Raw genomic sequence first — 21,902 nt, forward strand, 5'->3', positions numbered from 1 at the left:
CCCCCCCCCCCCCCACCCCCCCCCCCCCCCACCCCCCCCCCCCCCCACCCCCCCCCCCCCCCACCCCCCCCCCCCCCCACCCCCCCCCCCCCCCACCCCCCCCCCCCCCCACCCCCCCCCCCCCCCACCCCCCCCCCCCCCCACCCCCCCCCCCCCCCACCCCCCCCCCCCCCCACCCCCCCCCCCCCCCACCCCCCCCCCCCCCCACCCCCCCCCCCCCCCACCCCCCCCCCCCCCCACCCCCCCCCCCCCCCACCCCCCCCCCCCCCCACCCCCCCCCCCCCCCACCCCCCCCCCCCCCCACCCCCCCCCCCCCCCACCCCCCCCCCCCCCCACCCCCCCCCCCCCCCACCCCCCCCCCCCCCCACCCCCCCCCCCCCCCACCCCCCCCCCCCCCCACCCCCCCCCCCCCCCACCCCCCCCCCCCCCCACCCCCCCCCCCCCCCACCCCCCCCCCCCCCCACCCCCCCCCCCCCCCACCCCCCCCCCCCCCCACCCCCCCCCCCCCCCACCCCCCCCCCCCCCCACCCCCCCCCCCCCCCACCCCCCCCCCCCCCCACCCCCCCCCCCCCCCACCCCCCCCCCCCCCCACCCCCCCCCCCCCCCACCCCCCCCCCCCCCCACCCCCCCCCCCCCCCACCCCCCCCCCCCCCCACCCCCCCCCCCCCCCACCCCCCCCCCCCCCCACCCCCCCCCCCCCCCACCCCCCCCCCCCCCCACCCCCCCCCCCCCCCACCCCCCCCCCCCCCCACCCCCCCCCCCCCCCACCCCCCCCCCCCCCCACCCCCCCCCCCCCCCACCCCCCCCCCCCCCCACCCCCCCCCCCCCCCACCCCCCCCCCCCCCCACCCCCCCCCCCCCCCACCCCCCCCCCCCCCCACCCCCCCCCCCCCCCACCCCCCCCCCCCCCCACCCCCCCCCCCCCCCACCCCCCCCCCCCCCCACCCCCCCCCCCCCCCACCCCCCCCCCCCCCCACCCCCCCCCCCCCCCACCCCCCCCCCCCCCCACCCCCCCCCCCCCCCACCCCCCCCCCCCCCCACCCCCCCCCCCCCCCACCCCCCCCCCCCCCCACCCCCCCCCCCCCCCACCCCCCCCCCCCCCCACCCCCCCCCCCCCCCACCCCCCCCCCCCCCCACCCCCCCCCCCCCCCACCCCCCCCCCCCCCCACCCCCCCCCCCCCCCACCCCCCCCCCCCCCCACCCCCCCCCCCCCCCACCCCCCCCCCCCCCCACCCCCCCCCCCCCCCACCCCCCCCCCCCCCCACCCCCCCCCCCCCCCACCCCCCCCCCCCCCCACCCCCCCCCCCCCCCACCCCCCCCCCCCCCCACCCCCCCCCCCCCCCACCCCCCCCCCCCCCCACCCCCCCCCCCCCCCACCCCCCCCCCCCCCCACCCCCCCCCCCCCCCACCCCCCCCCCCCCCCACCCCCCCCCCCCCCCACCCCCCCCCCCCCCCACCCCCCCCCCCCCCCACCCCCCCCCCCCCCCACCCCCCCCCCCCCCCACCCCCCCCCCCCCCCACCCCCCCCCCCCCCCACCCCCCCCCCCCCCCACCCCCCCCCCCCCCCACCCCCCCCCCCCCCCACCCCCCCCCCCCCCCACCCCCCCCCCCCCCCACCCCCCCCCCCCCCCACCCCCCCCCCCCCCCACCCCCCCCCCCCCCCACCCCCCCCCCCCCCCACCCCCCCCCCCCCCCACCCCCCCCCCCCCCCACCCCCCCCCCCCCCCACCCCCCCCCCCCCCCACCCCCCCCCCCCCCCACCCCCCCCCCCCCCCACCCCCCCCCCCCCCCACCCCCCCCCCCCCCCACCCCCCCCCCCCCCCACCCCCCCCCCCCCCCACCCCCCCCCCCCCCCACCCCCCCCCCCCCCCACCCCCCCCCCCCCCCACCCCCCCCCCCCCCCACCCCCCCCCCCCCCCACCCCCCCCCCCCCCCACCCCCCCCCCCCCCCACCCCCCCCCCCCCCCACCCCCCCCCCCCCCCACCCCCCCCCCCCCCCACCCCCCCCCCCCCCCACCCCCCCCCCCCCCCACCCCCCCCCCCCCCCACCCCCCCCCCCCCCCACCCCCCCCCCCCCCCACCCCCCCCCCCCCCCACCCCCCCCCCCCCCCACCCCCCCCCCCCCCCACCCCCCCCCCCCCCCACCCCCCCCCCCCCCCACCCCCCCCCCCCCCCACCCCCCCCCCCCCCCACCCCCCCCCCCCCCCACCCCCCCCCCCCCCCACCCCCCCCCCCCCCCACCCCCCCCCCCCCCCACCCCCCCCCCCCCCCACCCCCCCCCCCCCCCACCCCCCCCCCCCCCCACCCCCCCCCCCCCCCACCCCCCCCCCCCCCCACCCCCCCCCCCCCCCACCCCCCCCCCCCCCCACCCCCCCCCCCCCCCACCCCCCCCCCCCCCCACCCCCCCCCCCCCCCACCCCCCCCCCCCCCCACCCCCCCCCCCCCCCACCCCCCCCCCCCCCCACCCCCCCCCCCCCCCACCCCCCCCCCCCCCCACCCCCCCCCCCCCCCACCCCCCCCCCCCCCCACCCCCCCCCCCCCCCACCCCCCCCCCCCCCCACCCCCCCCCCCCCCCACCCCCCCCCCCCCCCACCCCCCCCCCCCCCCACCCCCCCCCCCCCCCACCCCCCCCCCCCCCCACCCCCCCCCCCCCCCACCCCCCCCCCCCCCCACCCCCCCCCCCCCCCACCCCCCCCCCCCCCCACCCCCCCCCCCCCCCACCCCCCCCCCCCCCCACCCCCCCCCCCCCCCACCCCCCCCCCCCCCCACCCCCCCCCCCCCCCACCCCCCCCCCCCCCCACCCCCCCCCCCCCCCACCCCCCCCCCCCCCCACCCCCCCCCCCCCCCACCCCCCCCCCCCCCCACCCCCCCCCCCCCCCACCCCCCCCCCCCCCCACCCCCCCCCCCCCCCACCCCCCCCCCCCCCCACCCCCCCCCCCCCCCACCCCCCCCCCCCCCCACCCCCCCCCCCCCCCACCCCCCCCCCCCCCCACCCCCCCCCCCCCCCACCCCCCCCCCCCCCCACCCCCCCCCCCCCCCACCCCCCCCCCCCCCCACCCCCCCCCCCCCCCACCCCCCCCCCCCCCCACCCCCCCCCCCCCCCACCCCCCCCCCCCCCCACCCCCCCCCCCCCCCACCCCCCCCCCCCCCCACCCCCCCCCCCCCCCACCCCCCCCCCCCCCCACCCCCCCCCCCCCCCACCCCCCCCCCCCCCCACCCCCCCCCCCCCCCACCCCCCCCCCCCCCCACCCCCCCCCCCCCCCACCCCCCCCCCCCCCCACCCCCCCCCCCCCCCACCCCCCCCCCCCCCCACCCCCCCCCCCCCCCACCCCCCCCCCCCCCCACCCCCCCCCCCCCCCACCCCCCCCCCCCCCCACCCCCCCCCCCCCCCACCCCCCCCCCCCCCCACCCCCCCCCCCCCCCACCCCCCCCCCCCCCCACCCCCCCCCCCCCCCACCCCCCCCCCCCCCCACCCCCCCCCCCCCCCACCCCCCCCCCCCCCCACCCCCCCCCCCCCCCACCCCCCCCCCCCCCCACCCCCCCCCCCCCCCACCCCCCCCCCCCCCCACCCCCCCCCCCCCCCACCCCCCCCCCCCCCCACCCCCCCCCCCCCCCACCCCCCCCCCCCCCCACCCCCCCCCCCCCCCACCCCCCCCCCCCCCCACCCCCCCCCCCCCCCACCCCCCCCCCCCCCCACCCCCCCCCCCCCCCACCCCCCCCCCCCCCCACCCCCCCCCCCCCCCACCCCCCCCCCCCCCCACCCCCCCCCCCCCCCACCCCCCCCCCCCCCCACCCCCCCCCCCCCCCACCCCCCCCCCCCCCCACCCCCCCCCCCCCCCACCCCCCCCCCCCCCCACCCCCCCCCCCCCCCACCCCCCCCCCCCCCCACCCCCCCCCCCCCCCACCCCCCCCCCCCCCCACCCCCCCCCCCCCCCACCCCCCCCCCCCCCCACCCCCCCCCCCCCCCACCCCCCCCCCCCCCCACCCCCCCCCCCCCCCACCCCCCCCCCCCCCCACCCCCCCCCCCCCCCACCCCCCCCCCCCCCCACCCCCCCCCCCCCCCACCCCCCCCCCCCCCCACCCCCCCCCCCCCCCACCCCCCCCCCCCCCCACCCCCCCCCCCCCCCACCCCCCCCCCCCCCCACCCCCCCCCCCCCCCACCCCCCCCCCCCCCCACCCCCCCCCCCCCCCACCCCCCCCCCCCCCCACCCCCCCCCCCCCCCACCCCCCCCCCCCCCCACCCCCCCCCCCCCCCACCCCCCCCCCCCCCCACCCCCCCCCCCCCCCACCCCCCCCCCCCCCCACCCCCCCCCCCCCCCACCCCCCCCCCCCCCCACCCCCCCCCCCCCCCACCCCCCCCCCCCCCCACCCCCCCCCCCCCCCACCCCCCCCCCCCCCCACCCCCCCCCCCCCCCACCCCCCCCCCCCCCCACCCCCCCCCCCCCCCACCCCCCCCCCCCCCCACCCCCCCCCCCCCCCACCCCCCCCCCCCCCCACCCCCCCCCCCCCCCACCCCCCCCCCCCCCCACCCCCCCCCCCCCCCACCCCCCCCCCCCCCCACCCCCCCCCCCCCCCACCCCCCCCCCCCCCCACCCCCCCCCCCCCCCACCCCCCCCCCCCCCCACCCCCCCCCCCCCCCACCCCCCCCCCCCCCCACCCCCCCCCCCCCCCACCCCCCCCCCCCCCCACCCCCCCCCCCCCCCACCCCCCCCCCCCCCCACCCCCCCCCCCCCCCACCCCCCCCCCCCCCCACCCCCCCCCCCCCCCACCCCCCCCCCCCCCCACCCCCCCCCCCCCCCACCCCCCCCCCCCCCCACCCCCCCCCCCCCCCACCCCCCCCCCCCCCCACCCCCCCCCCCCCCCACCCCCCCCCCCCCCCACCCCCCCCCCCCCCCACCCCCCCCCCCCCCCACCCCCCCCCCCCCCCACCCCCCCCCCCCCCCACCCCCCCCCCCCCCCACCCCCCCCCCCCCCCACCCCCCCCCCCCCCCACCCCCCCCCCCCCCCACCCCCCCCCCCCCCCACCCCCCCCCCCCCCCACCCCCCCCCCCCCCCACCCCCCCCCCCCCCCACCCCCCCCCCCCCCCACCCCCCCAGTTATGGACTACAATTCCCATAAGTCCCTGCTAGCATGGCCAATTGGCCATGCTGGCAGGGGCTGATGGGAATTGTAGTCCATAACATCTGGAGTGCCAAAGGTTCGCCACCACGGGATTAGAGTGTAAGACTAGGACCTGGGTTCAGTCAGGAAAGCTTGCTGGAGGACCCTGGACACATCACACAGCCCCATCCAAGGGCTCATTTACAAATTCAGGATAATGGACACCCGAGGGCGGAATATGGGTTTAGGTTGCTTATCTCACTGCAGCAGCTGCCAATTCCCAGTTCCAACCTTAATACCATCAAACTAGCGGCCTGAAAGCAAACAACACAAAATACAGGACAACTTACCATTTCAAGGTCTCCATCGGCAACGGCTCTAAGGAGTTTCTCTACCTATATGGCCATAAAGCAAAGAGGAAGAGAGAGATATGTTGTAACGTTTGGACTGTAGAGTGATCTAAAAACCTAACCTCTGTTTCAGATCTGTAGTTTTGAGGGCTGGTTCATGCCCTCACGCATTCAGAGGGTCCTTTGGGAAGTCACCCACCCATCTGAATGACTTGGAGGGGCGGTATGCAACACCACCACGATTTGATTGATGGCAGCTGCATTTGTGAGACAGCGCATTTGCACAAATAGCGGTAGCTGTGCATACAGGCCTCACATAAACACTATCCCTGCATGACTGTTTCTTGCACATACAGCCAAGCGTAGCTGCACAGGGCTGGAGGTGAACATCAGGGCAGGAGAGGGGTCGGCCAGATGTACAAACTACCCCAAAGTCTTGAAACAAACAGAAAACTCTTACCAGCTTGAACCGTATGGACGGTGCCTGAGGAATGCACCAGTGAAGTATAGTAGGTTAGCCTAACCATGGGAGACTAGGACTAGAGAGGCTGGGGTTCAGATGCCCCACTTGGCCACAAAACTCACCAGATGAGCCCAGGTCAGTCATTCTCTGAACCTAATTTCACACGTGGACACTCCACATACAGCAGGGACGTGTAACAGAGGCCCACTCCTTCTCCCAGAGGATAAAATGAAGGAGTAGGAAGAGAACCACATACACCCAACCCCCCCCCCCCCCCCCCCCCCCCCCCCCCCGAGCTCTATGGAGGAAAGGCTGGATAAAAATGAGACAGGTATAGGCAGCCACAGTTGGCCGTCTGGCCTTCTTCCGCACTGCTAATGATCCAAGGCTTCTTAATCTTACCTCCTTGTAATAAGCTTTTGTTCTGTCTTGTCTATTGATGGAAGTTGTGGCGGCTGAAGATAAACTGGACCCAGATGACGCTTGGCTGGCTGTGTCCTCTGACCTGGTTAGCGACTGACGGGGTCATCAAAGAAAGCAAAAAAAGGGGTGGGGAAGGTTTGCAGCATCACCATTACCAATCTTGGCTGATGGGCCGAATGTCCTTATTGCTAAAGGACGGGCTTACAGCAAGCGTGCATCTGTTACCTGGGAAGCACTCTGCCTTCTTTCGAACCTTAGGTAGTTCAGCTCCATTAAAGACAGAATCTGCAGACAGATAAAATATTCATGAGCGCAAAGTGCAACTCCACCTCACAAGATATTTAGTGTTGAGATGACAAGCGTTGGTGTGAGACAACTGAGATCAGAAGCGAGAGCAGAGTAGAAAGCCTCCCTGTTTGCAGTGCTCGTCATACCTGTTGCACAGTTTAGAAGAAGAAGAAGAAGAGTTTGGATTTACATCCCCCCTTTCTCTCCTGTAAGGAGATTCAAAGGGGCTTAGAATCTCCTTTCCCTCCCCACCCCATAACAAACACCCTGTGAGGTGGGTGGAGCAGAGAGAGCTCAGAAGAACTGTGACTAGCCCAAGGTTACCCAGCTGGCATGTATTGGAGTGCACAAGCTAATCTGGTTCACCAGAGAAGCCTCCACAGCTCAAGTGGCAGAGTAGGGAATCAAACCCAGTTCTCCAGATTAGAGTGCACCTGCTCTTAACCACTACACCACACTGGCTCCCACTACACCTGCTCTTAATCACTACTTTACACTGGTTTAGAAGGAAAATAGTTGATTTCCTCCATCGAAAGCAAACTGAAACCATTTCGAAAGGCTCTGGCTATATACCCTCTTTGCAACTAAGTGCCAATTAGGTTCGTGGAGGAAATTAATTAAAAAACGAACAATGAGACATAAAAGGAGAAGTGATATAAAATTTAATGACCTGCACAGAAGCCTCAGAAGTCAAATTACAGTCTTCTTTCAAAACTGAAATTATCTTTAAATGCCTCCCTGATATGTATAATCTTTGCAACTAAGCACCAGTTGAGATCACAGTGGAGTTTCATTTAAAAAAACTTCAACGGAGGAGATAAATAAACAGTACCGTAGAATTTAATGCACATTGCACAGAAGTCTCCTTCATTCGGTTTTGAATATCCGGGTTGGCTCCGTTCTCCAACAGCACTTCTATGATGGCTTGGTAGCCCCAGCGAGCCGCTATATGAAGGGGGGTGTCTCCTTTTTCATTACCAATGTCTAATTTACATGAGTTGACATCGTAGTAGACTAAAGCCTTGACACACTACAAAGTTGGGAGGGGGAGGGGAAAAGATTATGCCAGTGAAACTATTCAGTATTGGAATGAAACAGTCTAAAGTTAATCTGCTTATTGTATGGCAAATAACACCAGCCTGTATAATATATTTTATGCAAGTAACATTGGAAAAGCTATTTCTTACCAACATGACAGGTGTTAGAAAATGCTACCTTATCTACATATTGAGAAACAATGAGCAAACTATGCTATACTGTGTCTGTCTGAATGAAGGATCTCTTTGACTCTGGATCTGAATCACCTCCTTGGGTCACAGATAGGTTTCCAGGGGGTCAAATAGTTGAAATAATTATAGTGCAGCGTATTCATTTCTTTCTCTGAGTGGTAAAGCAGTGGGAACGTCCTGTCCATATCCTGAAGACGCACCTGTTCTCTAGCCCACAAAGCCTGTGCAAAAGTTCCTCAGTCTTAAACACAATCAGCTTTCTCGAGTCCTTTCTTCCCCAGCTGATCCACTCACACCCTTCCTGTCCAACTACCAGAGGACCATCCCATCAAACCTTGCTCAAAATTGGAACACCACGAGATGTAAATTCATCAACTCTACTTGAAAGCTAATCAAAAACTGGACTCTCTCCAGTTCTGACTCATCTGAGTCATTTTCCACTGTATTTTTCTCTCTTGAGAACAGAACTCCACTTTGTCCAGGGAGATTGCCTCTCTTAGCATTGCCACAGTGTCAAAATTTCCTATATCTAGTCTGCCCAAACTATAGCCTCTCGCTCAGCGTTCTCTCAATTGCCATTGGTTCTGTTGAACTGTGCCCAACATCACCTCTCTCTGTGCATCCAATGCGGGCATTGCATTCTTCCAACTTGGACCTTCCTCTTCTGGATCAGGTAAATATCACCTTCACTGTAATGACCTCTGCTATTCCAAACCTAACTTTAACCTCTATCTAAATCCTAGGCTTCTTGAAACTCTGTGTGTATGTTTGTATTAAGGTAGAGATAACTGGACAGTCGTATATCCTATGTCTGTTATTGTATGTTTGTTTTTCTATTATGTTAAATGATATATATTCAGTAAAAACAAGTTTAAAAAAAGAAACTCTGTGTGTATGTGTATATTCTGTCAAACTGCGTGTGTACCTTTCATTATTTTTGCTCTTTAATAAAATTGCAAAACTTCACTCACATTCTGGTTTCCTGCAGGTTTCTAAAGGGAGACACCCCCGTATAAATTGGTGGGAAACATCCTAGTAGCCCAGCCTCTTGCATTGCAAGATGTGTCCCCTTTAATTCCCCAACCGAAACAGGACAGACCCCCCCCCCACAATTCAGGTAATACCTGGTACAATTTTAGTTTGTGGCAAATTACTTACATCCTCATGGCCGTAAGTACAAGCTAAATGCAGCGGTGTGTTGCCATTGTTGTCTTGAATTTCAGTGCTAGCTTTATAGTGCAGCAATAGGAGCTGAAAAGGGGAAGCGAGACAATGTCCTTTATAAGAGGGGGGGGGAAATGCAAAGGCTTAAGTTTCTAAGCAAATGAATCAGGTCTGCTCGTCTCCCTCAGCTTGAAAGCAGCCAAATGAAAACATTTCATCTGTTTTTTTTTATCCCACTTTGACTCAGTTCCTGGCCAAGATCAATGCTTCCCACCACACACTATTGAAAACCAAATGAGCTTGACGGCCCAGGCACCCAGAAGTTATACCGCCCACTAGATGCCGCAGTACAGAACAATACAGGCCAATTCAATAGCGGATGCTTCAGAGGCCCTCTGCAGAATGAGAAAGAAGCTTCCTCATACTAAATGAATGCACAACATTAGCCTGATAAAGGATTTCTTTGTTTTGGATGGAGAGAATGGCTCAACTTCAAAGCACTTCTCGAAATAAAGAGATAGGTAGAACTGAAATAGTGCCTTTCAGGTACTTCACTTATATTGTCCCATGTGTATGCAAGGTAAACAGCATATACCTTTTTTTCCTTTTGATGCTTCACATTTTTATCTCCAACCTTCCTCCACAGAGATCAAGGTAACTATATGAAGTTACCTTATACTGAATGGGGACTTTGCTCAGTATTGCTAAAAAAACCCTTCCTTTAACAAGAAAATCCAGGACTGGATCTGTGACCTTCTGAACATAAAGCTTGTTTCCTGCCACTGAGTCACAATCCCTTTTAAAGTTTTAATGACTTTTTTTGGCCTTGCAAAACAATCCTGTAAAGTAGGCGAGTAAGTGACTAAACCAAGGTCAACCAGTGAACGGTGAGTGACTCTGCAGTCCAAATGTAACACAGATTAAGCTTCCTTAAACCAAATAGGGTGTTTATCAAACTCAGCAGTGCTTACTTTGACAGCCCCCGTAGGAAAATAATCTTATAGGTTGTGACCCTTCGAATATTGGTGAAGTGACTACACAAATGCTAAGTGGTTATTCCAATACTGTTTGTAGATTAGCAAGCGTATGGCATATCGACACTTGACGATTGGTATGTACAGTGGAACCTAGTTTTTCGTTGTTAATTCATCCGGGGAACCTCGGCAAAACCCGAAACTAACGAAAACTGAGGCTCCCATTGGCAAGCAGTGGAGCAGAAGGGGGTTGCCGGTTTTTGCCGCAAATTTAGTGCACGTGCGCTGGTGAAAACCAATGAAAACCGAAGCACCCGACGAAAACCGAGGCAAAATTTTTGCCCAAAGAATCAGCGAAAACAGAAACCGACGAACTCCGAAGGCAACGAAAACCGAGGTTCCGCTGTATCTATTTAGTTCAATTCACAACTACTGAATAATTTTTTATTGTCAAAGGAAAGTGAACTTGCTAGGAACCCTGAAGCTTTTGGGCTGAAATTTAAATATAGCAGATTTTTTCCCCATTTCCATTTTCTTCCTATTTCTAGCATAAAGTGTTATATGCTTTAAGAAGCTTTAAACTGGATTGCAGTTTGCTTGATACAGGAGCCTGCAGGAACCATCGTTCAACCAGACTTCTGAATAGGCTGTCAATTCCGTCAAGAGCAAGACAAACAAGCTATTTAGAAGGTTTTTTCCCTTTCAATTTGCAAGCACAATTGGACAGAAAAGAATGTAACTATTCTCTGGATCTTTTTTTTTAAAAAAAACTGGAGTTCTGCAAAAGATCTCTCACTAATCTTTCGGAGCTTACGGTAACATTCTGATATCCTTTCTGGCAGGCGAGGTGAAGCGGGGTTGATCCGTGGTAATCTGTAGCATTGACAACAGCTCCTTTGGAAACTAACAAGTCGATTAACGAGGCTTGCCCTGTGCAAAATATATGCTTGTTAGAATCAAAATAGCCCCTCAGGAGGTTAAAACCCAGCTTCTATTCCCCACGGCACCTTGTGAGCATAACAATCTGTTCTTCCCCCCTTGTGTAAGTAATATGGTAGATATCCTTAGGATTCGCTCCACGGTGGTAAGCATTCCCCAATTTACAATAGCTTATTCCAGGTCACAGCTCAGCAAGGAGTTTTCTACCCACAATAACTGGATCGAAATTGTCTCTGGAGGGAGTCCACTAAGAAATGAAGGGCAACTTTAAATTGCAGGTACAAAGAAAAAGCAATCTCCTCTTGGGTTCTTGAAAAGCCACGGCAACTACAAATGCCCTGGAATAACGGTCTTGCTTGCAATTGTAAGCAAGTTTGATTGGCGTACAGTGGACGGATGCCGCAGTTGCATGCTTAATGCCGCAGAAAGGATTAAGGAGGATTCCAGAGAGGTTCTACCCGTTCACAAGACTGAGCAGGTCCAGGGGTTCAGAAAGCCAAAAAAGTCGCCAAGCCAGAGGGTTTCCAGCTCTGGGCAGGAACGTTCTTGGAGATTTGGGGGTGGAGTTTGGGGAGGACAGATTCTACGTGAATCTGTCCAACCATGTTTAAAAGACATGGAACGCATTTTCCAAAGCAGGTAGAAAGTTTGACCACTGCTACGTTAATTAATCTGTGAAGAAGAACGTGCTCTGCTTACCACATATAGCAGCTATATGAAGTGGGGTGAATCCCCGGTCGTCTCTAGAAAAAGGTGTGACAATGGACGGATCGTTCAGCTTCCTTAAAATAAGGAGGACATCATTAGCTATTGGGATTACTGAAGTGTGTCTTTTATTCAGGACAAACTACATGTTACTCTGCCTGCTGCAGAGACTTTCAGAAAGACAGCGACTGAGCCTTCCTGGAGGAAACTGAATTCTGAAGCGCCACTGGGACCCAATTCTGATCAGGACCGTGGTGCCAGGCAAGGAGGGGCATCACCCCTTATGTCCCACATAGGCCGCTACGATCAATGGTGGCTGAATTGCTGGAGATCCCAGGCCCTGCGAGGATGTTGCTGGCCTCGACCCAGGCCAGGGCCTTTACGGCTCTGGCCCCTGCCTGGTGGAATGCTCTACCTCCAGCTGTCTGGGCCCTGCAGGACCTTGGTGAGTTCCGCAGGGCCTGTAAGACAGAGCTATTCCACCGGGCTTTTGGAGGGGCCGGCCGCGGTCCCACCGCCCCCCGTTGAAACTGAAATCAAAGCTGCCTGTTAGGACCACCTGGCTGGGCCCTAATTCCACCTTGGGCCCTGCCTATCTCCTCCCCTTCCTTCTCTCTTCTTTTTTCTTTGGCCTTTAGATCGGGCGCCTGTGTGTATATGTGTATATGTTTTTTACACAATCTTGCTGTTTTAATTTATTTATTGTTATTAATTGCTGCTGATTTTAATGGGGTAATTTTATGCTGTACCAATTTGCTGTTGGAAACAACAGTGTTGTGAGCCACCTCAAGCCCTTCGGGGATGAGGCGGCATATAAATTTAATTAACAAACAAACAAACAAACAAACAAACCATCAGGACATGCAGTGCTGTCCTGATTCCAAATGGCCTCAGGGATGTTATTTGCCCCGTGGAGTGGTGGCACATTCAAGTATTCAATGCACACGCAGTCCCCCAGTCGGGCAAATAATCAAACTGGGCCATTTCAGGTTGGGGGAAAGGCATGGGGGAAAGGCTGAAGTCCTTTCTCCTCCCCACCAAGTTCCCAGCTTGTATTGGGCCACAGCGATACTTCAGAATTAAGTTTCCACAGGGAATTCGCAGCTGCCATCTGGCCACGTTTCCCCACAGTAATAACGTATTTCAGATGTCTAGTGAGTCCTCAATTGCTTTCAATTCATAAGCAAGCAGAAGCACTAGGTGTGAGCTGGTTTCGCGCAGTGCTCAACAGTGCTCGTTTCCAAAGAAGACTGCACGGGAATGCGTCATTCATTTGGAAACGACAAGATTTATTTGTTCGTCGTCATGGCCAACTAAACCTTGGTTTTAAACCAAAGTTCATCCAACCAGAGCAACTATTCTTCCTCTTTATTGGCATGAGGGTGTCCCGGACAGGGCCTGAATTTCTGTCTCCCACAGAGCCTGCGTCACTGCAGAGCCACTAAATCCTTAAAGTTAGAATCTCCTCCCACCCTACCCCCCACAAAATCTCCAGCACTGGAAAGAGTCGCTATTTCTCCCTGCATCCGCTCTCACTTAGACTTTGCAAGTCCATTGGAAATGTCTGGAATAAACAAGAACACAGCCCTTACCCAGAGACCAGTTTTTCACATTTGTCGCAAAAGCAGAGCGGATGGCACATTTTTTGCACAGTGTCCTTATCGCTGTCTCCTTGGCTCAGTAAGCGCTCGACTTCATCCTGGTTGCCTGAAGCAACATGCTAAAGAAGAGGCAAATGGGTATAAGACACGTGCTAGCAGAAAAGCAACTGTGAACCAGTTGGGGTGGGGCATACGGGTGGAGGAGGAGCAGGACGGCTGTTGCAAAGCAGGAACTTGGTACCCACATTGTACCTCTCCATCTGGCCACTGTTCCTCTCCATCCGAGCTCCTCCTTTGCAACATCCCTCCCATCTTCTGACTGGGATATAAGGACTCAGAGATCTCCATTCCGACTTGTATTTGATAAAGGGCGCTCTGAATCTCAGAAGCTTATACCCACAAAATCTTATGGGTCTCTAAGGTACATCTGGAGTTAACACTTGCTATGTTTGTTGAACGTGTGCATTCAACTGCAAGCGCTTCAGTATGGAGAAAAGGCACTGATCATGAGCCACAGCTAAATACTGATCATACAAGGCAGCGTAAATAGGCAACCTTTTGCTAAGCCCATTGATTTCATCAGTCTCAGAAGCACATACATTTGCTTAGGACTGCAATGTTTAAAAAAAACTATATTCAAAGCTTAGTGGGAAAGATTTTCACTAGTTATAGGAGCCTCCAAAGGAAGGGAATTCACTTAGCCTTTTAATAGGGACAACATTTTTACAAGTTGCTACTGTTTCCTGTACCCCAAGATTAATCTGAGGCAAACGTGCAATAATGATTGTTCTAATGTCTGATGAAGTCAGTGCACAAAAAACATGGGTTTTTTTACTGCAGAACCCAAATGGATTAGAATTCCCATTACCATGAGAACTAAGAAGCATTCTCCAGCAACAGCCTGACCACCATCTCTTTTAAACATAGGACCTCACCCTTAAAGAGGTTTTCCTGCACATAATAAGCACACTCAACATATTAACCACTCAGAAAGAGGTCAAGAGTGAACAGAACTAAGTCCACATTCCTGGATGCCAAGAACTGCAGTTCAGTCAATACATTCTGACCAGATATGATCCAGATGCCTTGACTCAATGTTGGAGAGATTGCAAATGATTTTGTCAACCAGAAAAAAAACCCCTCTCCTCTGCCACATTGTAGTGGACTACCAACAGCTCTAAACCTTCCAAGAAGGGAGGGCAAATTTACATAGCTGATACAACAGTGAAGTACCTGAAAAAAGCAGTCAATTGGCGTCATAGACATCTGAGAGAGCAAATTCATTCTTTGTCGCAAGAACAGCTTTTCGCTAAACCCTTCAGATCCCTACAAGAGAAAAAACGAACCACTTAGACAAAAATATCTAGACAATACACTTATATTTCTAATGCATGCTTGCCTGGCGATGGAAGCTTTTCTAAGCAGACCTACTCAAAAGCAAGTCCCTTTAAGTTGAATAGCATTTATTCCCAAGTAATTGTGTAGCCTTAGTGTAGCACAGAGAAGACAGTGTAGTGGTCAGAAGGTCAGATCAGGGAGTGCCAGATTCATCCCAGTGCCCTAAAAGAAGAGAGAAGAGTTTGGATTTATACCCCACCTTTCTCTCCTGTAAGGAGACTCAAGGTGCCCCCCCCCCCCCCCACCCCCCCCCCCCCCCACCCCCCCCCCCCCCCACCCCCCCCCCCCCCCACCCCCCCCCCCCCCCACCCCCCCCCCCCCCCACCCCCCCCCCCCCCCACCCCCCCCCCCCCCCACCCCCCCCCCCCCCCACCCCCCCCCCCCCCCACCCCCCCCCCCCCCCACCCCCCCCCCCCCCCACCCCCCCCCCCCCCCACCCCCCCCCCCCCCCACCCCCCCCCCCCCCCACCCCCCCCCCCCCCCACCCCCCCCCCCCCCCACCCCCCCCCCCCCCCACCCCCCCCCCCCCCCACCCCCCCCCCCCCCCACCCCCCCCCCCCCCCACCCCCCCCCCCCCCCACCCCCCCCCCCCCCCACCCCCCCCCCCCCCCACCCCCCCCCCCCCCCACCCCCCCCCCCCCCCACCCCCCCCCCCCCCCACCCCCCCCCCCCCCCACCCCCCCCCCCCCCCACCCCCCCCCCCCCCCACCCCCCCCCCCCCCCACCCCCCCCCCCCCCCACCCCCCCCCCCCCCCACCCCCCCCCCCCCCCACCCCCCCCCCCCCCCACCCCCCCCCCCCCCCACCCCCCCCCCCCCCCACCCCCCCCCCCCCCCACCCCCCCCCCCCCCCACCCCCCCCCCCCCCCACCCCCCCCCCCCCCCACCCCCCCCCCCCCCCACCCCCCCCCCCCCCCACCCCCCCCCCCCCCCACCCCCCCCCCCCCCCACCCCCCCCCCCCCCCACCCCCCCCCCCCCCCACCCCCCCCCCCCCCCACCCCCCCCCCCCCCCACCCCCCCCCCCCCCCACCCCCCCCCCCCCCCACCCCCCCCCCCCCCCACCCCCCCCCCCCCCCACCCCCCCCCCCCCCCACCCCCCCCCCCCCCCACCCCCCCCCCCCCCCACCCCCCCCCCCCCCCACCCCCCCCCCCCCCCACCCCCCCCCCCCCCCACCCCCCCCCCCCCCCACCCCCCCCCCCCCCCACCCCCCCCCCCCCCCACCCCCCCCCCCCCCCACCCCCCCCCCCCCCCACCCCCCCCCCCCCCCACCCCCCCCCCCCCCCACCCCCCCCCCCCCCCACCCCCCCCCCCCCCCACCCCCCCCCCCCCCCACCCCCCCCCCCCCCCACCCCCCCCCCCCCCCACCCCCCCCCCCCCCCACCCCCCCCCCCCCCCACCCCCCCCCCCCCCCACCCCCCCCCCCCCCCACCCCCCCCCCCCCCCACCCCCCCCCCCCCCCACCCCCCCCCCCCCCCACCCCCCCCCCCCCCCACCCCCCCCCCCCCCCACCCCCCCCCCCCCCCACCCCCCCCCCCCCCCACCCCCCCCCCCCCCCACCCCCCCCCCCCCCCACCCCCCCCCCCCCCCACCCCCCCCCCCCCCCACCCCCCCCCCCCCCCACCCCCCCCCCCCCCCACCCCCCCCCCCCCCCACCCCCCCCCCCCCCCACCCCCCCCCCCCCCCACCCCCCCCCCCCCCCACCCCCCCCCCCCCCCACCCCCCCCCCCCCCCACCCCCCCCCCCCCCCACCCCCCCCCCCCCCCACCCCCCCCCCCCCCCACCCCCCCCCCCCCCCACCCCCCCCCCCCCCCACCCCCCCCCCCCCCCACCCCCCCCCCCCCCCACCCCCCCCCCCCCCCACCCCCCCCCCCCCCCACCCCCCCCCCCCCCCACCCCCCCCCCCCCCCACCCCCCCCCCCCCCCACCCCCCCCCCCCCCCACCCCCCCCCCCCCCCACCCCCCCCCCCCCCCACCCCCCCCCCCCCCCACCCCCCCCCCCCCCCACCCCCCCCCCCCCCCACCCCCCCCCCCCCCCACCCCCCCCCCCCCCCACCCCCCCCCCCCCCCACCCCCCCCCCCCCCCACCCCCCCCCCCCCCCACCCCCCCCCCCCCCCACCCCCCCCCCCCCCCACCCCCCCCCCCCCCCACCCCCCCCCCCCCCCACCCCCCCCCCCCCCCACCCCCCCCCCCCCCCACCCCCCCCCCCCCCCACCCCCCCCCCCCCCCACCCCCCCCCCCCCCCACCCCCCCCCCCCCCCACCCCCCCCCCCCCCCACCCCCCCCCCCCCCCACCCCCCCCCCCCCCCACCCCCCCCCCCCCCCACCCCCCCCCCCCCCCACCCCCCCCCCCCCCCACCCCCCCCCCCCCCCACCCCCCCCCCCCCCCACCCCCCCCCCCCCCCACCCCCCCCCCCCCCCACCCCCCCCCCCCCCCACCCCCCCCCCCCCCCACCCCCCCCCCCCCCCACCCCCCCCCCCCCCCACCCCCCCCCCCCCCCACCCCCCCCCCCCCCCACCCCCCCCCCCCCCCACCCCCCCCCCCCCCCACCCCCCCCCCCCCCCACCCCCCCCCCCCCCCACCCCCCCCCCCCCCCACCCCCCCCCCCCCCCACCCCCCCCCCCCCCCACCCCCCCCCCCCCCCACCCCCCCCCCCCCCCACCCCCCCCCCCCCCCACCCCCCCCCCCCCCCACCCCCCCCCCCCCCCACCCCCCCCCCCCCCCACCCCCCCCCCCCCCCACCCCCCCCCCCCCCCACCCCCCCCCCCCCCCACCCCCCCCCCCCCCCACCCCCCCCCCCCCCCACCCCCCCCCCCCCCCACCCCCCCCCCCCCCCACCCCCCCCCCCCCCCACCCCCCCCCCCCCCCACCCCCCCCCCCCCCCACCCCCCCCCCCCCCCACCCCCCCCCCCCCCCACCCCCCCCCCCCCCCACCCCCCCCCCCCCCCACCCCCCCCCCCCCCCACCCCCCCCCCCCCCCACCCCCCCCCCCCCCCACCCCCCCCCCCCCCCACCCCCCCCCCCCCCCACCCCCCCCCCCCCCCACCCCCCCCCCCCCCCACCCCCCCCCCCCCCCACCCCCCCCCCCCCCCACCCCCCCCCCCCCCCACCCCCCCCCCCCCCCACCCCCCCCCCCCCCCACCCCCCCCCCCCCCCACCCCCCCCCCCCCCCACCCCCCCCCCCCCCCACCCCCCCCCCCCCCCACCCCCCCCCCCCCCCACCCCCCCCCCCCCCCACCCCCCCCCCCCCCCACCCCCCCCCCCCCCCACCCCCCCCCCCCCCCACCCCCCCCCCCCCCCACCCCCCCCCCCCCCCACCCCCCCCCCCCCCCACCCCCCCCCCCCCCCACCCCCCCCCCCCCCCACCCCCCCCCCCCCCCACCCCCCCCCCCCCCCACCCCCCCCCCCCCCCACCCCCCCCCCCCCCCACCCCCCCCCCCCCCCACCCCCCCCCCCCCCCACCCCCCCCCCCCCCCACCCCCCCCCCCCCCCACCCCCCCCCCCCCCCACCCCCCCCCCCCCCCACCCCCCCCCCCCCCCACCCCCCCCCCCCCCCACCCCCCCCCCCCCCCACCCCCCCCCCCCCCCACCCCCCCCCCCCCCCACCCCCCCCCCCCCCCACCCCCCCCCCCCCCCACCCCCCCCCCCCCCCACCCCCCCCCCCCCCCACCCCCCCCCCCCCCCACCCCCCCCCCCCCCCACCCCCCCCCCCCCCCACCCCCCCCCCCCCCCACCCCCCCCCCCCCCCACCCCCCCCCCCCCCCACCCCCCCCCCCCCCCACCCCCCCCCCCCCCCACCCCCCCCCCCCCCCACCCCCCCCCCCCCCCACCCCCCCCCCCCCCCACCCCCCCCCCCCCCCACCCCCCCCCCCCCCCACCCCCCCCCCCCCCCACCCCCCCCCCCCCCCACCCCCCCCCCCCCCCACCCCCCCCCCCCCCCACCCCCCCCCCCCCCCACCCCCCCCCCCCCCCACCCCCCCCCCCCCCCACCCCCCCCCCCCCCCACCCCCCCCCCCCCCCACCCCCCCCCCCCCCCACCCCCCCCCCCCCCCACCCCCCCCCCCCCCCACCCCCCCCCCCCCCCACCCCCCCCCCCCCCCACCCCCCCCCCCCCCCACCCCCCCCCCCCCCCACCCCCCCCCCCCCCCACCCCCCCCCCCCCCCACCCCCCCCCCCCCCCACCCCCCCCCCCCCCCACCCCCCCCCCCCCCCACCCCCCCCCCCCCCCACCCCCCCCCCCCCCCACCCCCCCCCCCCCCCACCCCCCCCCCCCCCCACCCCCCCCCCCCCCCACCCCCCCCCCCCCCCACCCCCCCCCCCCCCCACCCCCCCCCCCCCCCACCCCCCCCCCCCCCCACCCCCCCCCCCCCCCACCCCCCCCCCCCCCCACCCCCCCCCCCCCCCACCCCCCCCCCCCCCCACCCCCCCCCCCCCCCACCCCCCCCCCCCCCCACCCCCCCCCCCCCCCACCCCCCCCCCCCCCCACCCCCCCCCCCCCCCACCCCCCCCCCCCCCCACCCCCCCCCCCCCCCACCCCCCCCCCCCCCCACCCCCCCCCCCCCCCACCCCCCCCCCCCCCCACCCCCCCCCCCCCCCACCCCCCCCCCCCCCCACCCCCCCCCCCCCCCACCCCCCCCCCCCCCCACCCCCCCCCCCCCCCACCCCCCCCCCCCCCCACCCCCCCCCCCCCCCACCCCCCCCCCCCCCCACCCCCCCCCCCCCCCACCCCCCCCCCCCCCCACCCCCCCCCCCCCCCACCCCCCCCCCCCCCCACCCCCCCCCCCCCCCACCCCCCCCCCCCCCCACCCCCCCCCCCCCCCACCCCCCCCCCCCCCCACCCCCCCCCCCCCCCACCCCCCCCCCCCCCCACCCCCCCCCCCCCCCACCCCCCCCCCCCCCCACCCCCCCCCCCCCCCACCCCCCCCCCCCCCCACCCCCCCCCCCCCCCACCCCCCCCCCCCCCCACCCCCCCCCCCCCCCACCCCCCCCCCCCCCCACCCCCCCCCCCCCCCACCCCCCCCCCCCCCCACCCCCCCCCCCCCCCACCCCCCCCCCCCCCCACCCCCCCCCCCCCCCACCCCCCCCCCCCCCCACCCCCCCCCCCCCCCACCCCCCCCCCCCCCCACCCCCCCCCCCCCCCACCCCCCCCCCCCCCCACCCCCCCCCCCCCCCACCCCCCCCCCCCCCCACCCCCCCCCCCCCCCACCCCCCCCCCCCCCCACCCCCCCCCCCCCCCACCCCCCCCCCCCCCCACCCCCCCCCCCCCCCACCCCCCCCCCCCCCCACCCCCCCCCCCCCCCACCCCCCCCCCCCCCCACCCCCCCCCCCCCCCACCCCCCCCCCCCCCCACCCCCCCCCCCCCCCACCCCCCCCCCCCCCCACCCCCCCCCCCCCCCACCCCCCCCCCCCCCCACCCCCCCCCCCCCCCACCCCCCCCCCCCCCCACCCCCCCCCCCCCCCACCCCCCCCCCCCCCCACCCCCCCCCCCCCCCACCCCCCCCCCCCCCCACCCCCCCCCCCCCCCACCCCCCCCCCCCCCCACCCCCCCCCCCCCCCACCCCCCCCCCCCCCCACCCCCCCCCCCCCCCACCCCCCCCCCCCCCCACCCCCCCCCCCCCCCACCCCCCCCCCCCCCCACCCCCCCCCCCCCCCACCCCCCCCCCCCCCCACCCCCCCCCCCCCCCACCCCCCCCCCCCCCCACCCCCCCCCCCCCCCACCCCCCCCCCCCCCCACCCCCCCCCCCCCCCACCCCCCCCCCCCCCCACCCCCCCCCCCCCCCACCCCCCCCCCCCCCCACCCCCCCCCCCCCCCACCCCCCCCCCCCCCCACCCCCCCCCCCCCCCACCCCCCCCCCCCCCCACCCCCCCCCCCCCCCACCCCCCCCCCCCCCCACCCCCCCCCCCCCCCACCCCCCCCCCCCCCCACCCCCCCCCCCCCCCACCCCCCCCCCCCCCCACCCCCCCCCCCCCCCACCCCCCCCCCCCCCCACCCCCCCCCCCCCCCACCCCCCCCCCCCCCCACCCCCCCCCCCCCCCACCCCCCCCCCCCCCCACCCCCCCCCCCCCCCACCCCCCCCCCCCCCCACCCCCCCCCCCCCCCACCCCCCCCCCCCCCCACCCCCCCCCCCCCCCACCCCCCCCCCCCCCCACCCCCCCCCCCCCCCACCCCCCCCCCCCCCCACCCCCCCCCCCCCCCACCCCCCCCCCCCCCCACCCCCCCCCCCCCCCACCCCCCCCCCCCCCCACCCCCCCCCCCCCCCACCCCCCCCCCCCCCCACCCCCCCCCCCCCCCACCCCCCCCCCCCCCCACCCCCCCCCCCCCCCACCCCCCCCCCCCCCCACCCCCCCCCCCCCCCACCCCCCCCCCCCCCCACCCCCCCCCCCCCCCACCCCCCCCCCCCCCCACCCCCCCCCCCCCCCACCCCCCCCCCCCCCCACCCCCCCCCCCCCCCACCCCCCCCCCCCCCCACCCCCCCCCCCCCCCACCCCCCCCCCCCCCCACCCCCCCCCCCCCCCACCCCCCCCCCCCCCCACCCCCCCCCCCCCCCACCCCCCCCCCCCCCCACCCCCCCCCCCCCCCACCCCCCCCCCCCCCCACCCCCCCCCCCCCCCACCCCCCCCCCCCCCCACCCCCCCCCCCCCCCACCCCCCCCCCCCCCCACCCCCCCCCCCCCCCACCCCCCCCCCCCCCCACCCCCCCCCCCCCCCACCCCCCCCCCCCCCCACCCCCCCCCCCCCCCACCCCCCCCCCCCCCCACCCCCCCCCCCCCCCACCCCCCCCCCCCCCCACCCCCCCCCCCCCCCACCCCCCCCCCCCCCCACCCCCCCCCCCCCCCACCCCCCCCCCCCCCCACCCCCCCCCCCCCCCACCCCCCCCCCCCCCCACCCCCCCCCCCCCCCACCCCCCCCCCCCCCCACCCCCCCCCCCCCCCACCCCCCCCCCCCCCCACCCCCCCCCCCCCCCACCCCCCCCCCCCCCCACCCCCCCCCCCCCCCACCCCCCCCCCCCCCCACCCCCCCCCCCCCCCACCCCCCCCCCCCCCCACCCCCCCCCCCCCCCACCCCCCCCCCCCCCCACCCCCCCCCCCCCCCACCCCCCCCCCCCCCCACCCCCCCCCCCCCCCACCCCCCCCCCCCCCCACCCCCCCCCCCCCCCACCCCCCCCCCCCCCCACCCCCCCCCCCCCCCACCCCCCCCCCCCCCCACCCCCCCCCCCCCCCACCCCCCCCCCCCCCCACCCCCCCCCCCCCCCACCCCCCCCCCCCCCCA

At 71.8% G+C, this 21,902-nt stretch overlaps 1 protein-coding gene across 1 annotated transcript in view; it reads right to left on the reverse strand.

Annotated features, from left to right (window-relative positions):
* Window positions 1-21,902, reverse strand: part of ANKRD27 (ankyrin repeat domain 27) — a 57,789-nt gene that overhangs the window by 16,795 nt on the left and 19,092 nt on the right. The window contains exons 5-14 of the mRNA XM_048516078.1: window positions 14,636-14,648; window positions 14,470-14,562; window positions 13,228-13,355; window positions 11,630-11,712; window positions 10,806-10,921; window positions 9,012-9,104; window positions 7,457-7,654; window positions 6,562-6,621; window positions 6,316-6,429; window positions 5,439-5,495 (exon numbers count right to left, since the gene is read on the reverse strand). Coding sequence (XP_048372035.1) covers window positions 5,439-5,495; window positions 6,316-6,429; window positions 6,562-6,621; window positions 7,457-7,654; window positions 9,012-9,104; window positions 10,806-10,921; window positions 11,630-11,712; window positions 13,228-13,355; window positions 14,470-14,562; window positions 14,636-14,648 — 955 coding nt within the window. The remainder of the gene's footprint in view (window positions 1-5,438; window positions 5,496-6,315; window positions 6,430-6,561; window positions 6,622-7,456; window positions 7,655-9,011; window positions 9,105-10,805; window positions 10,922-11,629; window positions 11,713-13,227; window positions 13,356-14,469; window positions 14,563-14,635; window positions 14,649-21,902) is intronic.

This window comes from Sphaerodactylus townsendi, linkage group LG14, assembly GCF_021028975.2.
Source record: "Sphaerodactylus townsendi isolate TG3544 linkage group LG14, MPM_Stown_v2.3, whole genome shotgun sequence".
NCBI lineage: Eukaryota > Metazoa > Chordata > Lepidosauria > Squamata > Sphaerodactylidae > Sphaerodactylus > Sphaerodactylus townsendi.